The sequence below is a fragment of the Corythoichthys intestinalis genome, chromosome 13, assembly GCF_030265065.1.
Source record: "Corythoichthys intestinalis isolate RoL2023-P3 chromosome 13, ASM3026506v1, whole genome shotgun sequence".
Taxonomy (NCBI): Eukaryota; Metazoa; Chordata; class Actinopteri; order Syngnathiformes; family Syngnathidae; genus Corythoichthys; species Corythoichthys intestinalis.
The window spans coordinates 43,241,528-43,254,510 of NC_080407.1; the positions used below are offsets into that span (position 1 = coordinate 43,241,528).

At 40.1% G+C, this 12,983-nt stretch overlaps 1 protein-coding gene across 1 annotated transcript; it reads left to right on the forward strand.

The window, feature by feature from the left end:
• Positions 1 to 1,732: 1,732 nt before the first annotated feature.
• tmem185 (transmembrane protein 185) lies at positions 1,733 to 12,983 on the forward strand. Its single transcript, XM_057855830.1, has 7 exons — positions 1,733 to 3,030; positions 7,434 to 7,610; positions 7,683 to 7,896; positions 7,963 to 8,046; positions 8,125 to 8,301; positions 8,362 to 8,485; positions 10,758 to 12,983. Exons 1-7 carry the CDS (start codon positions 2,993 to 2,995, stop codon positions 11,009 to 11,011), a joined length of 1,068 nt encoding a protein of 355 aa, XP_057711813.1. The 5' UTR covers positions 1,733 to 2,992; the 3' UTR covers positions 11,012 to 12,983.

Here is a 12,983-nt window from a genome sequence, read left to right on the forward strand (position 1 = left end):
TTAAGTCCAAGTGATACATTGTTCGATTCAAACCTTTGTTTTCAAAAACTACAACAAGAAACATTTTGAAAACTTCCAGAATAAATTTCTAGATTTTTTTGTTTGTTTAGAAAATTTAAATTGTAATAATTGAACGGAATTTAAATCATATTAACATACACAATGATTACACAAAAGTGAGTACACCCCTCGCATTTCTGCAGACATTTAAGTATCTTCTCATGGGACAATACTTACAAAATGACACTTTGATACAATGAAAAGTAGTCTGTGTACAGTTTATATAATAGAGTTAATTTATCTTCCCCTCAAAATAACTCAAAATATAGCCATTAATATACCCCTGGCAACAAAAGTGAGTACACCCCTTAGAAACTACGTACATCCCTAAATGTCCACATTGAGTACTGCTTGTCATTTTCCCTCCAAAATGTCAAGAAGAAAGCCCGCCCGTCTCATCAGACCGTAGGACATGGTTCCAGTAATCCATGTGCTTTGTTGACATGTCATCAGCAAACTTTTTGAGGGCTTTCTTGTGTACCGTCTTCAGAAGAGGCTTCCTCCTGGGGTGACAGCCATGCACACCAATTTGATGTAGAGTGTGGCTTATGGTCTGAGCACTAAGAGGCTGACCCCCCCACCTCTTCAATCTCTGCAGCAATGCTGACAGCACTCCTGTAATGAGTCGCTTGACATTTTGGAAGGAAAATGACCAGCAGTACTCAATTTGGACATTTAGGGATGTACGTAGTCACTAAGGGGTGTAGTCACTTTTGTTGCCCGGGGTTTAGATATTAATGGCTATACTTACAGTATCACAAAAGTGAGTGCACCCCTCGCATTTCTGCAGATATTTATATCTTTTCATGGGACAAAACTGACAAAATGACACTTTGATACAATGAAAAGTAGTATGTGTGCAGCTTATATAATAGAGTTCATTTATTTTCCCCTCAAAATAACTCAAAATTTAGCCATTAATATCTAAACCCTTGGCAACAAAAGTGAGTACACCTCATAGAAACTATGTACATCCCTAAATGTCCAAATCGAGTACTGCTTGTCAGTTTCCCTCCAAAATGTCATGTGACTCGTTACAAGAGTGCTGTCAGCATTGCTGCAGAGATTGAAGAGGTGGGAGGTCAGCCAGTTAGTGCTCAGACCATACGCCACATTCTACATCAAATTGGTGTGCGTGCCTGTCACCCCAGGAGAAAGCCTCTTCTGAAGACGGTACACAAGAAAGCCCGCCCGTCTTGTTAGACCATAGAACATGGTTCCAGTAATCCTTGTGCTTTGTTGACGTGTCTTCAGCAAACTGTTTGTGGGCTTTCTTGTGTACCCTCTTCAGAAGAGGCTTCCTCCTGGGGTGACAGCCATGCACACCAATTTGATGTAGAGTGCGGTGTATGGTCTCAGCAATAACAGGCTGACCCCCCACCTCCTCACTCTCTGAAGCAATGCTGACAGCTCTCCTGTAACGAGTCACGTGACATTTTGGATGGAAAATGACAAGCAGTACTCAATTTGGACATTTAGGGATGTAGTTTCTAAAGGATGTACTCAGTTTTGTTGCAAGGGGTTTAGATATTAATGGCGATATTTTGAGGGGAAAATAAATTAACTCTATTATATAAGCTGCACACAGACTATTTTTCATTGTGTCAAACAAAGTGCCAGTTTGTCAGTGTTGTCCCATGAAAAGATATACTTAAATATCTGCAGAAATGCGAGGGGTGTACTCACTTTTGTGATACACTGTAACTATCTAGGAATGCAACAAACAAAATGTCTTAAGACCACTCAACATGGTCTGTTTAAATAAATTAAATACAACTGCAAAAGCATCTTAGTTAGGGAATACCAAAAATAATTAAAAATGGAACCTTCCTTCAGTTAAAACACTACTGCTTTTGTCCACAAACACAACCAAACTTAACAAAAAAAAAAAAAAAGTTCTAACTCTGCAGAATTAGTGGTGTGTTCCCCACCTCCGCAACATTGACATCCTTTTACATTACCTAACATGGTTGCTGTTGGCCGAAATAAAATTCAAATACCCCTCGTCTTCAAAGGGGGCGGAGGAGGCGGCATGTTGTCGACATGTATTTCTGTCTGGGCTGTGAGTGCATGGGGGTGGGGGGGTCATGTCATCAGCCAATCAAACGTGTTTGAGGGAAAAATGGACTGGCACATTCAGCAAGTGAAAAGGTAAATGTCAGCCTGAACATAATGAAAGTAATTCACTTAGTAGGGTCAATTCTATTCTACCTCTTAATCAAACTCTATCTCATGATATTATAATGCCAATAAGGTTGCTTAAAAGTTGGTGGGGACAATTTGACCATCCTGAAAAGCTGGTAGCGTCATGTCACTACAATCCCAATGCAAATCTACGCCCTTGGTTTGAACCCCAAAAAGTCGCTAGGATCGTCCGAGATAGCTTTGTTTTTATGTTAGATGATATAAATTGCGGGGAGAAATTATCTTTGGAAGTACAAGCAAAAATTTTAAATTGCTGTTGGAAAATTCCTCGCAACACTATTGAAAAGTTGTCTGAAAAAAATAGAGCGACCTCTGTGTTTTTGTTGTTGTTTATTTTAGTGTAGCAAAGTTTAAACAAGTTTGAGAAATGACGTAATCTATGGAAAAATACACGCGCCTTTGACAATAATGTTAAAAGTTACTGAAAACCCCCGACGCAAAATGGCCGATGAGTGATGACGCCCGTCCCCGTTGGTTCACCGAGCGCAAATCATCTAGCCTTATGTGCAGTCTTGTTGGTTCTGTGTGATTGACGCTGCGCTCTAATTGGCTCAATTATCGATGACGCAATTTCCGCTATGGCGTCACTTCCGATAAAGGGTTTAGAGGAAAAACAAAAATATATAAGCTAGCAAGTAGAAATTTAGCAAGACGCTCAAACGTAGCGTAAATGGCAAACAAAGCGAAGCGATGAAATAACCAACGAGGTTTCATTTTCTCCTGCGTCATGAATTTAAGGGGACTGTTTCAGGATTTTAATCCCAGGTAAGAGACGACCGCGAGTTTTGCGTTAGCTGGATGTCATAATGTCGAAATGGGTTGGAAATTCAAGACATACCACGTTAATTCGTATACCACGTCTAGAGTTTAGCCATGGAGTTCAAAAGAACCAAGTTAATATCAAGAGAGTTAAGGTACTAAAATTCACGTGAACTTAAATAGCATGAGCAGTAATTGCGTAGTGACAGCCTTAAAATCCACTTCAATTAAACATAATATTGAAGTAATCTGGGTTGTATTTAATTTTGTTGCTTACTCATCAACTCCGTGTTTTTTTTTTTAATCGTCGAGGTTCCAACCTCGAGACAGCATACGTATGGAATCACCAGTCTCTGACGAGCACTCACTCAGACATTTTATTTTGTAGAACAAACTCAGATTAAAAGCTTGAAAAAAATAACGAATTAGTTGAAAAGTGCAACTCTTTAGAATTCAGAAACACTAAAAGAAATGAAAATAAAACATTGTCGTGGTCAGGAAATGTTGCTGTTATAGAGCAAGTGCAGGGAAATAAATATAGAATCACTCCATTCTGAGGAAAAATATATGGAATCCTAAGAAACAAACAAAGAAATAACAATCAAAACACATCTCTAGTATTTAGTTGTACCACCTCTGACTTTTATGACAGCTTGCAGTCTCTGAGGCATGGACTTAATGAGTATTCTTCATCAATTTGGTGCCAACTCTCTTTGATTGCAGTTGCCAGATCATCCTTGCAGGTCGGAGCCTTGCTGTGGACAATTTTTATCAATTTCCACCACAGGTTTTCAATAGGGTTGAGATCTGGGCTATTTGCAGGCCATGACATTGACTGGATGAGTCTTTCTCCAAGGAATGCTTTAACAGTTTTAGCTCTGTGGCATGATGCATTATCGTCTGAGAAAATGTTTTAATTATCCCCAAACATATTTTCAATTGAGGGGATAAGAAAGCGGTCTAAAATTTCAATGTAAACTTGTGCATTTATTGAAGATTTAACCGCAGCCATCTCCTCAGTGCCTTTGCCGGACATGCAGCCCCATACCATAAAGGACTTAGCGAATTTTGATGTTTTCTTCAGGCAGTCATATTTGTAAATCTCACTGGAACGGCACCAAACAAAAGTTCCAGCATCATCACCTTGTCCAATGTAGATTCTTGAATCATCACTGAAAATAATCTTCATCCAGTCATTCAGTCCATGATTGCCTCACCTTAGCCCATTGCAGTCTTGTTCTTTTCTGTTTAAGTGTCAACGATTGTTTCCTTTTAGCTTTCCTGTATGAAAATCCCATTTCCTTTAGGCGATTTTTCACAGTTCTGTCACATACCTTGACTCCAGGTTCGCTCGAATAGAGTGTAATTGCACATCTGCCGAGTGGGTGGCAGTGGCGCTCTCATTTTCAGCATGTGCGCAGTATTTCTGAACCAAACAAGAGCACACAGCAAAGAGCACTGGAGATATGAAAAGCTTAGACAAAGAAATATGACGACGCGTATGTAGCTTTTGACTTTTAGTACAGTGGGAGACAAGAAAAGACCAGTCTGTTTACTTTGTCTAAAAATGTTCGCAGCGGACAGCAGGAATTTTTTTTTTTTTTTTTCCAGCAAAAAGGTGCCAAATATTGCCAACAATCGTCCCGCTTTGTCAGTCTTACATCAGCAAACCAGCGAGCACTGTCAGCATCACACAAGGTGGCATACCAAGTTGATCAATGCAAAATAACCCACCACCACAGCAAAGGAGCTGATACTGCCTGCAGCAAAAATAAAAACTCTCTCTGTCCAATGACACTGTCGTTTTTGTTCTAATAATTTTTGTTTTTTCAGTCTAATGGTTTGACATATTGTCCTCTTGAGTTAATGTTGCTAATCAATTTGACTTTATGATTATATTTTGATTTTATTATTATTTTTCAGTATCAAACGTTCAGAAAATGTATATTGATTCTATTTTTACAGTATGGATGTGTTTTTTTTTTTCTTCTTTAATATTGAAAAGGACACAATGTTATCCAGAGGGCGACAGAGAGTTGGGGGAGGCGGGGTGCGAACATTTACGTCTTCCTATAGGGGGGCGTAATATGGAGGTAGAGTTGTGTCTTTATTATTCAATCAAAAAAAAAGTTGCTTCAATCAAAATATATATTTCCAATCGAAGAAAACGTCACTTCAATCCAAAAAAAAATGTTTGAATGCAAAAATTGAAGCTCAAAAAATGTATTTGAAAACTATTTTTCTTTACTTAAATAAAAAATAAATGAATAAATAAATCAAAGTTTTTTTTTTTTTAATTGAAACACCATTTTTGATTGAAGTCATGTAATTTTGCGTTTGGACCACATTTTGGCTAGGACATTTGTGTCTTTATTATTCAATCAAAAAATAAGTTGCTTCAAACAAAAAAATATTTATTTTCAAAAGAAAAATCACTTCAATCAAAAACTTTTTAAAAATTAAATCGTCGAAAAAAAAGTTTGTGAAAAAATATTTGAGACTCAGAAATTTGCATTTGAACACTTTATTTTTCATTCAAACTGTTTTCTTTGATTGAAGCAATCCTTTTTGTGTTTGAGCCATATTAGGGCTAGGACATTTGTGTCTAAATCATTCAATCGCAATAAAAGTTGCTTTAATCAAAAAACTATTTTTAATCAAAGAAAAAAATAATTTGCAAACATTTTTTTTGAAAATATATTTTTTTATTTGAAATATATATTTTTTTATTGAAGTGTCACTTTTTTGAAAAGCAAAAAGTTTAAAAAAAAAAAAAAGTTTTTTCAAAGTGGAAAAAATTTTGAAGGCACTTTTTTTTCGATTGAATCATTTTGACACAAAGATTCAACTTCAGCGCTAGTGCCGGTGTGTTTGAGTGGCAGGTGATTACGCCAATGGCATAAAAGTATGAAGCAAGAATAATGGCCACCAGGGCTCCATCAAGCCATCGGCGTCTCCTGGAGTCCAAGCCGAATATAGGGCACCGGTACGCGCCTTCAAAACTTTTTCCACTTCAAAAAATGTGTTCAAAAGTTTTTCCACTTTGGGGAAGAAAAAGAAAAAAAAAAAGAAAAAAAAAAAAGAGTTTAAAACTTTTTGCTTTTCAAAAAAGTGACACTTCAATAAAAAAAAATATATATTTCAAATAAAAATATTTTCAAAAAATATATATTTTTGCAAATGATTTTTTCTTTGATTAAAAATAGGTTTTTGATTAAAGCAACTTTTATTGCGATTGAATGATTTAGACACAAATGTGCTACCCCTAATATGGTTCAAACACAAAAAGAAAAGTTTGAATGAAAAATAGTGTTCAAATGCGAATTTCTGAGTCTCAAATATTTTTTCACATTCAAACTTTTTTTTCGACGATTGAATTTTTAAAAAAAAATTTGAAGTGATTTTTCTTTTGAAAATGTATATTTTTTCGTCTGAAGCAACTTATTTTTTGATTGAATAATAAAGACACAAATGTCCTAGCCAAAATGTGGTCAAAACGCAAAATTACATGACTTCAATCAAAAATGGTGTTTCAATCAAAAAAAAAAAAAAAAAAAAAAAAAAGCAATTAAAAAAAAAAAAGTTTTCAAATATATTTTTTTGAGTTTGAAATTTATTTTTGCATTCAAACACATTTTTTTTTGATTGAAGTGACGTCTTCGATTGAAAATAAATATTTTGATTGAAGCAACTTTTTTTTTTTGATTGAATAATAAAGACACAAATCTACCTCCATAGCGTAACAGAAAATAATTGAGAAGCACTGGTCTCGTTGTACATCTTCTATTTTCAAGACATATGGCCTTAGTTGTTTGTCATGACGTTTGGATGTCTTCCTCGGTCTACCAGTACGCTTAACTTTAACAACCTTGCCATGCTGTTTGTACTTGGTCCAGATTTTTGGCAACCATAAGTGTAGCGTTACCTTCTTCAAGAAGTTTGATAATCCTCTCCTTGGTCTCAAGAGACTCTTGTTGGAGCCATGATTCTTGTGAATCCACTTGGTCCGGCAGCCCTCCAAGGTGTGATAACTGCACTGTTTTTAACTGCTGACTAACGAGCAGATCTAATCTGAGGTCGGGGCCCAATTAAGGAAAGGAAATTGACTGGGTGTGTCTGTATTTTCTACTCAAAATGGAGTGATTCCATATTTTTTCTTCAGAATGGAGGGATTCTATAGTCAAAGCCCTGCACTTCTGAACTAATTCATCAAGCTTTTTATCGGAGTTTGTTCTGCATAATAAAATGTCTGAGTGAGTGCTCGTCCGAGACTGGTGATTCCATGCTTTTGCTAACGGTAACGCAGTCGTAGCCTGAGGAGAGTTTGTTTCACCTCTTGATTTCGTGTCATAATATTTTCATGAGTTTTATGATTTCCTGGCAATTTGACGTGATCTCCTTCTCTGCAGCAAGTTCCTCATCTACTTATGTCTACTGCTGTTCTCCGTATTGCTGTCACTGAGGCTGGATGGTGTTATCCAGTGGAGCTACTGGGCAGTCTTCACGCCGATATGGCTATGGAAGCTGCTTGTCATCGTCGGGGCATCGGTGGGCACTGGAGTGTGGGCGCACAACCCCCAGTACAGGTAGACCTGTCGGTATCTCTGGGCATTCGTTCAAGATGTTGATTGAAATGATGCGGTTTTCCTGTCCGCCAGGGCTGAAGGTGAAACCTGCGTGGAGTTCAAGGCCATGCTGATCGCCGTGGGGCTTCACGTCCTCTTGCTAATGTTCGAGGTGTTGGTGTGCGACCGCGTGGCGAGAGGAAGCGGCAACTACTTCTGGCTACTCGTTTTCATGCCACTCTTCTTTGTCTCGCCCGTTTCGGTGGCGGCGTGCGTCTGGGGTTTCAGACACGACCGCTCCCTGGAGGTAAGCCGTCTTGACTGCAACAGGTACCCGATGCTCAGGAGTCAACATATGCTTCTTCTTTCTTAGCTTGAGGTTTTCTGTTCGGTGAACATACTGCAGTTCATCTTCATTGCTCTGAGGCTGGACCGGATCATCAACTGGCCTTGGCTGGTGAGGGCACGTGCCTGACAATTTTGCTAGGAGCTAGCAACAAATCAACACTTGACTAACGGTAGTGTGCGAATGCAGGTTGTGTGCGTGCCACTGTGGATCCTTATGTCCTTCTTGTGCCTGGTGGTCCTCTACTACATCATCTGGTCGGTCCTTTTCCTCCGCTCCATCGACATCATTGCCGAGCAGCGGCGGACTCACATCACCATGGCGATCAGCTGGATGACCATTGTGGTTCCGCTGCTCACCTTCGAGGTTAGAAGCCGGGCGCGTTCGCCAAGCTTTGGCACGTTTCCGACGTTTGTCGTCTCGCAGATCCTGCTCGTACACAAGCTGGACGGGCACAACAGTCTGAGCTTCGTATGCGTCTTCGTGCCGCTGTGGCTTTCGCTACTTACGCTCATGGTCACGACCTTCGGCCAGAAAGGGGGAAACCACTGTGAGTAGAAACCAGCATGCAGGACAAAAACTTTTTTTTAAGCTTCATTTATTGCGGACTTTTTCTTAGACAATTCGATGACTTGCACCTCGACTCGGACTTGACTCACTTGAGCTGTGAGAGTCCTCGACTTGACTCGATTTGTCTTCTCGGGCAATAACTCGAGACTCGACTAGACTCTTGAGACAATGACTCAAGAAACTGACTCGAGAAACTTGGATTGTTTCCCACCTCCCAGAGATCCGCTTGGTCGCTCTTGCCACGCCTTAACGGAACAACCTTGACTCGACATGACTCTTCTTTACAACCTTGTGACTCGACTCGACACGACCTGTCTCTACAACCTTGTGACTCGACTTGTCTTTACAAACTTGTGACTCGACTCGTCTTTTCAACCTTGTGACTCGACTCGACCTGACTCGTCTTTACAACCTTGTGACTTGACTCGACCTGACTCGTCTTTACAACCTTGTGACTCGACTCGACCTGACTCGACTTTACAACCTTGTGACTCGACTCGACCTGACTCGTCTTTACAACCTTGTGACTCGACTCGACCTGACTCGACTTTACAACCTTGTGACTCGACTCGACCTGACTCGTCTTTACAACCTTGTGACTCGACTCGACCTGACTCGACTTTACAACCTTGTGACTCGACTCGACCTGACTCGACTTTACAACCTTGTGACTCGACTCGACCTGACTCGACTTTACAACCTTGTGACTCGACTCGACCTGACTGGTCTTTACAACCTTGTGACTCGACCTGACTCGTCTTTAAATGGTAAATGGTATTATACTTGTATAGCGCTTTACAAACTTGTGACTCGACTCGACTCGTAAGAGAATGACTCAAGAAGCTGACTTGGAAAACTTGGATCGTAGCTTGGTTCCCATCTGCCAGTGATCCGCTTGGTCGCCTTGACCACTCACGCCTCGCCCTCAAGGAAAAATCTATGACTCGACTCGACAATAAGGCTGCAGCTATCGAATATTTTGGTCATCGAGTAATCGACTGAAAATGATATCGATTAATCGAGTAATCGGATAAAACATTTTTATTTTTAGATTAAGAGCAATTATAAATATACATGCGAAAACAAGATATTTCATCTAATATTGAACCATTTTCAGTCAATCAATGTTTTTATTTTCTATGTACATTGTTGAAAACGGCCAACAATTGCATCTCCGATGTGACTAGGATAAAAACACTAATTCACTGCTTATACTTAAAAAAACTTCTAGATCCTCTAGAAAAAATATATATGCAGTATATTTCTTACCTAAAAATGTCATTATGCTTGATAACACACATCACTTAAAAATTAGGTGTTTTTCCCATGTGTTTCAATTGAATTTCCATTTGTGTCAAGCTTTTTAAGTTCTAGTTAAGTTATAAACTGTAAGTCCTGATAGGATTTTGAGTTTTTACAGTGTTCAAAATAAATGTATGATACCTGCTGTATTGGAGCTCATTAAGGACCAGTGCTACTTAGTGTTTTATCCAGCAATGACTACTGAGCTAAAATTGACAGTTAGCATTATTTTTTATTTTACACCCTCATCACTCTACAGCGCTATGTTTTTACAGATTGAATAAAGCCTGTATGTAAGACCTGTTAGCCACGCATCGACAGTGGTCATAATTGGTAGAAAACTAGCCCTCCGCAGGGCTAACGTTATGTGGGCGAGTGACAGTAACGTTAATCTTATTTATTAGCGCTATGTAGTCTACTGCTGTTTACTAACGCCGCCCTGTCTGTCATTTCGCATCTAGCTCTACTTACATATGATATCTATGAGACGCATCAGAAGCTACCTGCTACCACTGTAGCATCAAGCGGGCGTAGTTTTTATCAACATCGGCGTAGTTTGTAGCAGCTGTCGGCTGCGGTAAGCTTTTTTAAAATTTCTTCCTCTACGCACGTGACGTCAGCGCGTTGTCCCGCATTAAAAGCAAAATTAAACAATTCCTCGAGGTGAATAAAATTACTCGGATCAGTTTTTTAACTCGAGTTATTCGAGTTGCTTGAGTATTCGTTTCAGCTCTACTCGACAACCTTGTGACTTTGCTTGACACGACTCATTTTTACAACCTTGTGCCTTGACCCGACTTGACTTGCCCTCAAAGGCTTTCTTGTGACTCAGATCCTAGTGACTCATATAATTGTCTGCCTATTGTTGCCAGTAGACTCCGAATTAGTCAGTAGAGGGGGCTGGGTGGTCCTACTTTTATTTTGAACTTGTCTAAAATGCGTCCTCCTAGGGTGGTTTGGAATCCGCAAGGACTTCTGCCACTTCCTGCTGGAACTCCTACCCTTCCTGCGAGAATACGGCAACGTGTCTTACGACCTCCAACGCAGCGATGACCACGAGGCCGCCGAGGACCCTCCCGCCGTCCCCGAACCGCCGCCCAAGATCGCCCCCATGTTCCACAAAAAAACCGGCGTGGTGATCACGCAGAGTCCCGGCAAATATTTTGTCCCGCCGCCCAAACTTTGCATAGACATGCCCGACTAGACCAGCGCGAACTCTGCCTTTAGAGCCGCCGCTAGACCGAACCGAGTGGAATCCCGCGACGTCCGGTGCACCGCGTGTAGGTGTTTTATAGGGACTAAAAAGGACGCCGCCTCACTCTGCGATGGGACCAGCAGGCAGGACGCGGGCTTCGTTACGGCCTCGGACTTTCAAAGTTGAGGTGTCAAGTGGTACCTCGTTCTCCTTGTTGTTGCCGTAAGGTCAACCTTTGACCTTTGAATCCTTCGTTTAACATACACTACTTTCAAAACGTCAGAGAAAATTTGCTATCATTGTTTTTCCTAACAAAAGTAAAAACTGAGTTAATTGCGCACTGACCAAACAAATGGAAAATGCACTTCGGAGTTTAGGAAGGTCCTGCTTTTTGTTCCCTCTCCAACCGTCTTGTAAAACAACCAATTTATCATTAGGGACCAGTGAGAAATCCGCTTTCAATTGATCAATATAGACCCTACCCACGTGACGTCACAACTCCGCTCTCCTGACTGGTGCCGCCCACTTGTCCGGCAACACATCGTGTTGACCTGTTACGGCTACGTACATTCCTCCTATTTACGACGTGTTTTTCTGCTCGTTAACATTAATAATCAAAATGGTGAAGGCGTGTGTGGCGGTCGGTTGCAATGACATAGAAGATAGACGGAGAGACTTGAAGTTCTACCGGATTCCGAGAGACACGGAGAGAGCGAGATGGGCTGCTGCAATTCGACGAGAAAACTGGGCTCCAAACGATTACCACAGATTATGTAGTAGTCATTTTATATCTGGTAAGATGCATTTATATATATATTTAGAGGGTTTTGGGCTGACAACCACAATTAAGATCATTGCTAGGCTAATCGTCGACAACATACACGTATGTATGTAGTGAGTGCTATCGCTAAACCATATAAACATTAAAAGCCCTAGCTCCATTGACAAATGACATGAAATACATTAGACTTGACAGTGGATGTTAGCAAGAACAAAAGATTTTGAATTGAAAATTTCGTAACTCACCTTCCGAGCACAAGATTCCTGCCGAATTTTCGTGTACGAGGACCTGTTTCACCCAACCAGCAATGTAGCATTTATAAGCCTCCAAGCTCTTAAAGTTTTTCAAACTTTCGTGAGAATAGGCTGATTTTGTGTGGACAAGATAGTTGTAAATATCAGGGTCATGCAGAGACTGTGAAGGCAGCCAGTCAAAAATCATCGATTTAGGCATCAAATATGGATCTGGCGACTGTATAGAACGAAGCTTTTCCACATAACGCCTTTTATGCAACACATCCAGTGAGTTTACGGCATCAGAAAGCACCGGGTCTTCCATGAAATGCATTTTAAATTCCTCGATCAATTGAAACCAATGCTAATACAGAGACAAAATGACGGACAAGTGGGCGGAACCATACAGCGAGCACGTGGTTTTATGACGTCGGTGGGTAGGCTCTATAAAGAAGTGTAGAATCGTTGTCATTCTTTGGATTGAGCAACTTTCAATGGTTTAGGTGCAAATGTACATAAGCGCTAACGTGATCTGTTGGCAACTTTCTGCATCAGCTGAAAATCACACAAAAAAAAAAGTTTTTTTTTTTTTTAACCAGATTTGACATTCAAATGCCAGCCTTATAGTCTTGAGAGCGCTTTAACGGCTGTTGGTTAGGAGACTAAACTGTACATAGGTGAAAATGCTTGTGTGAATGTTTTTTTGTTGTTGTTGATGTAATGGATGGATGGACACTGTATATAAAAGTTTGACACATCCTTGTGTGAATGGCAGTTATTGCGTGAATTCATTGCCAATTCTTGTTTCTGGTTTTGCTATGTACTGAATTTTTTTGGGTACAATTTGTTACTTTTTTAATTTGGGGTGACCGTGGCAGTATCACCGCCAACCACGAGATTGTGGCTTGTGCATTGATTTGACTTGTTTTGTCATAAAATATGTATTCGGTGGAATAAAAGTTGGAAA